Consider the following 3,044-nt stretch of genomic DNA (forward strand, 5'->3'; position numbering starts at 1 on the left):
GGGGACGGCCTCCTAGAAAACTGGTCCCCGCCCCTCCTCAGGTGTGGGGTTGCTGTCACCCGGTGATGCGTCGCCACGGGCCCCGCGCCCCGGGACAGACCTGCTTCACATCCATCCAGGAGCGGGAAGTCTGTGAAGGGGGCAATGACGGAGGGGCAGGGGCCGTCTGGATTCAGGGTTCTGGGTCAGGGGGGCCTGCGGCGCTCCGGGGAAGGGCGCGTATGCAGCCCCGTCTCAGCTTGGCTGGCGATGCTGGCTGCGGGGTGGCCCTCCCAGGCCCCGGAGGTCATCTCGCACAGGGGCCCAGAGCATGGACAGGCAGGTCCCAGAGTGAACGAGGGCCCTGCCAGGTGACCTCCTGCCTCCTTCTACCTCCTCCTCCCCACCCAGGCAGCCCTGGGCCGCAGGGCCCGGACCTGAGCCGAGTGTTTGTAATCCCATGTAGGGCTGTGTGCACACACGCATGCGTGCCAAGTCTCCACCCAGACAGGCCCAGGCAGCCCTCTGGGGATGAGGGCAGGCGACAGGACACGGTCTGGAGAATTCGGTGCTGCCCCAAGGCCAAGGTGGAGTAACAGTCCCCCCTGCACTGGAGCTGAGTCTCCCTGAGCACTCGGGGAGCGGGGCCCGGGGGGACTGTCCAAGGTGAGCCTGGAGAGGCGGATGGTAGGCACTTGGGGACTCCCTGCCAGCTCCTTTCAGCACCCTCTGCCACACGACGCAGGGTGACCATGTCACCACAGGCCAGAGCACAGTGTAAGGCCTTGCCCAGGGGCTGAGCGTGCGGCCAGTGGGGTGCTTCGCAGAGCCATCCCGGCCCGGCCCACTCTTGGCCAGCCTGGACCTACCTTCCGCCTGACCTGGCGCGTTCCCTGCCACCCAGCCAGTGTCCCCGTCATCCACACCTGCCCTAGTGCCCCCTCCTCCAGAAGGGCCCCTGGCCCAGCCCCAGTGGGGCGCACGGTCAGGCCTTCATGGCCCCCGAGGGCCCGGTGGGCAGAGCCCCATCTGGTCTGTGTGGGTGTCCGAGGCCTAGTGACTGTCTTCACGTACCACAGGGGGCTAGACGGGGGGATGGCGGTGAGGAGCGAGAGCCGCGGAGCCCCGGGGGGCTGGGCTGAGGCGAGCGGGGGACAGAGGGGCTGAGAAAGGGGCTGAGGGGGACGCCAGCTTAGGGTGACGGCGGCGGAGACGCAGGTGGAGGCCCCCCCCCGCCCAAGGGGCAGGCCTGAGCCCAGAAAGAAGACTGGACGCCTGGTGAAGGTGGGCGAGCTTCTTCGAGGGCGTTCGGGGTGCGGGGTGCGCCGGGGGTGCACCAGGGGGCTCTAGCATAGGAGGCTCAGGAGGGATGCGAGCGGGAGGGCGAGGGCCAGGCTGCGGGGGCCGCCCGGGGCGGGCGCCCCGTCCACGTTGCAGAGGTCGGCATTGCAGCAGGACACTGGCCGCGTCAGGCCGATGCCGTCCACGTCCGAGGGCTCGCACTTCCTGGCGCAGGACTTGGTCACCGTCGAGTCCCCCAGGAAAGGGTACACTGCAAGGACGGAGCGCCGGCCTGAGGCTGGGGTGTCGCCCGCGCGCTCGGTCCCCCGAGACCCAGCCCCCCGCTCCTTCCGCCAGTACGGCTGCGTGCCCATGACACGCCAGGCCACACAGCGCCCCGCACGGGGGTTCCTCACTGGGGTCCCGACTGACCAGTGGGGACCGGGCTGGAGCAGCTCGTCCCCGGGACCACAGCCCCGCCCGCCCGGCACCCACCGACCTGTCTCCAGGGAGTAGAGCGTGGTCTTGCACATGGTCTCATTGACACTGCAGGTGGTGACGGTGACACAGTCGGACACCCCGGTGGGCTCGAGACAGGTGAAGCATTGCAGGGCCACCGCTGGGCGAGAAGTGACGAGGGCTGAGTCAGGCAGGCCCTGCCCCTCCCAAGCCCTCTCAGAGGCCTAGGTATGAGGGGCCGATGCCACCCAGGGCCCGGCCATTGCCCACTGGCTCACGCTGGAGGTCCCGAGGCAGAGGTGCCCCTGGGGAGATGGACTCTCAAAGCAGGGACAGGCAGCTTGGGAACTTTTGGGGGGCACTGGTGTCTCTGCAGGGGCAGGGGGCCTTGGCGTGGTAGGTCACACCCTCGATGTCCTCATCAACAAAATGCAGGACCACACGGGGGTCTCTAGATCAGACAAGGAGTAATGTGGCATGCCGGCCGGGCTGGGCCCAGTGTGCCCGCAGGCAGGGCAAGGTCGCCCCGTCCAGTGGGACCCAGGCAGGTCAGGGCGCAGGCTGGCAGGGGTGGCCCTGGCTGTCCCTCTTCTCGGCCACAGGGCGCCACCCCTGCACAGGGGCCCAAGTGGGCCCTGCCGGCTCCAACTGGCCCAAGCAGCCCACGCACACAGTGAGGCCACAGGCTCCTCCAGCCCCCTGGGGTGTCACTGTGTCTTGGGCTCACCTCGGTTTCTCTCTCTGGGAAGGAGACAGAGCCATCTCGACCCGGCGCCTCCCCTGCTCGGGTGGGGGGCCCGGGGGCCGGGACGTCTCCGCCAATCGTTCCTCAGGCCCTCGCCCCTCCACGTGTCTGCGCCTGCCGAGCTCTTGTCCATCCCCTGCCGCCCCAACCCCAGCGCCTCCCCGGTCTACCCAAGGCGCCCCCTGAGACCTGCCCCCCACTCTGTCCTGCACCGTGGCCCCAAACGGGAGCGGGGTTCTTGCCCTGGGCTGAAAGCCCTTCCTGGTACGTGTGGCCCCCAGGGAGGGGCAGCCCCCACCCCCACCCAGGGCCTTCGCCAGAGACACCAGCCTGGGGCGGCCCCCTCATGCTACACCCTTCCTCACCCCGGCTCAGGCCAAGGCGCCCTGTCTGCCTGGTGGCAGCCTCCATCCTGTCTCCCCGTTTGCCCCACAGCATGGCCGCCTCCCCAGCCGCCTGCCCCCTGCTCTGGCCGTCCCACGCCGGGCGCCGTCCCCCTCCCTCCCATGCCTTGCCCCTCACCAAGCTTGCTGCAGGAAGCCAGCACCAGCGCCAGCAGCACCAGCCGTGTGCCCAGCAT

General features: G+C 69.5%; 1 protein-coding gene across 1 annotated transcript; it reads right to left on the reverse strand.

Annotated features, from left to right (window-relative positions):
* Positions 1-1,325: 1,325 nt before the first annotated feature.
* On the reverse strand, positions 1,326-3,044 carry LOC102880419 (ly6/PLAUR domain-containing protein 2). The gene is made up of 3 exons (XM_006913030.1): positions 2,987-3,044; positions 1,760-1,879; positions 1,326-1,531 (listed from the first exon to the last, which is right to left on the reverse strand). Exons 1-3 carry the CDS (start codon positions 3,042-3,044, stop codon positions 1,326-1,328), a joined length of 384 nt encoding a protein of 127 aa, XP_006913092.1.

This window comes from Pteropus alecto, unplaced genomic scaffold, assembly GCF_000325575.1.
Source record: "Pteropus alecto unplaced genomic scaffold, ASM32557v1 scaffold105, whole genome shotgun sequence".
Classification (NCBI taxonomy): domain Eukaryota; kingdom Metazoa; phylum Chordata; class Mammalia; order Chiroptera; family Pteropodidae; genus Pteropus; species Pteropus alecto.

Excerpts from the sequence above, each read along its gene's own strand:
- LOC102880419 (XM_006913030.1), bottom strand. The coding sequence starts at position 3,044 with ATGCTGGGCACACGGCTGGTGCTGCTGGCGCTGGTGCTGGCTTCCTGC. Across the intron at positions 1,880-2,986 it reads GGCTTCCTGCAGCAAGCTTG|CGGTGGCCCTGCAATGCTTC; the intron begins GTGAGGGGCAAG and ends CTTCTCGCCCAG. Across the intron at positions 1,532-1,759 it reads GCTCTACTCCCTGGAGACAG|TGTACCCTTTCCTGGGGGAC; the intron begins GTCGGTGGGTGC and ends CCGTCCTTGCAG.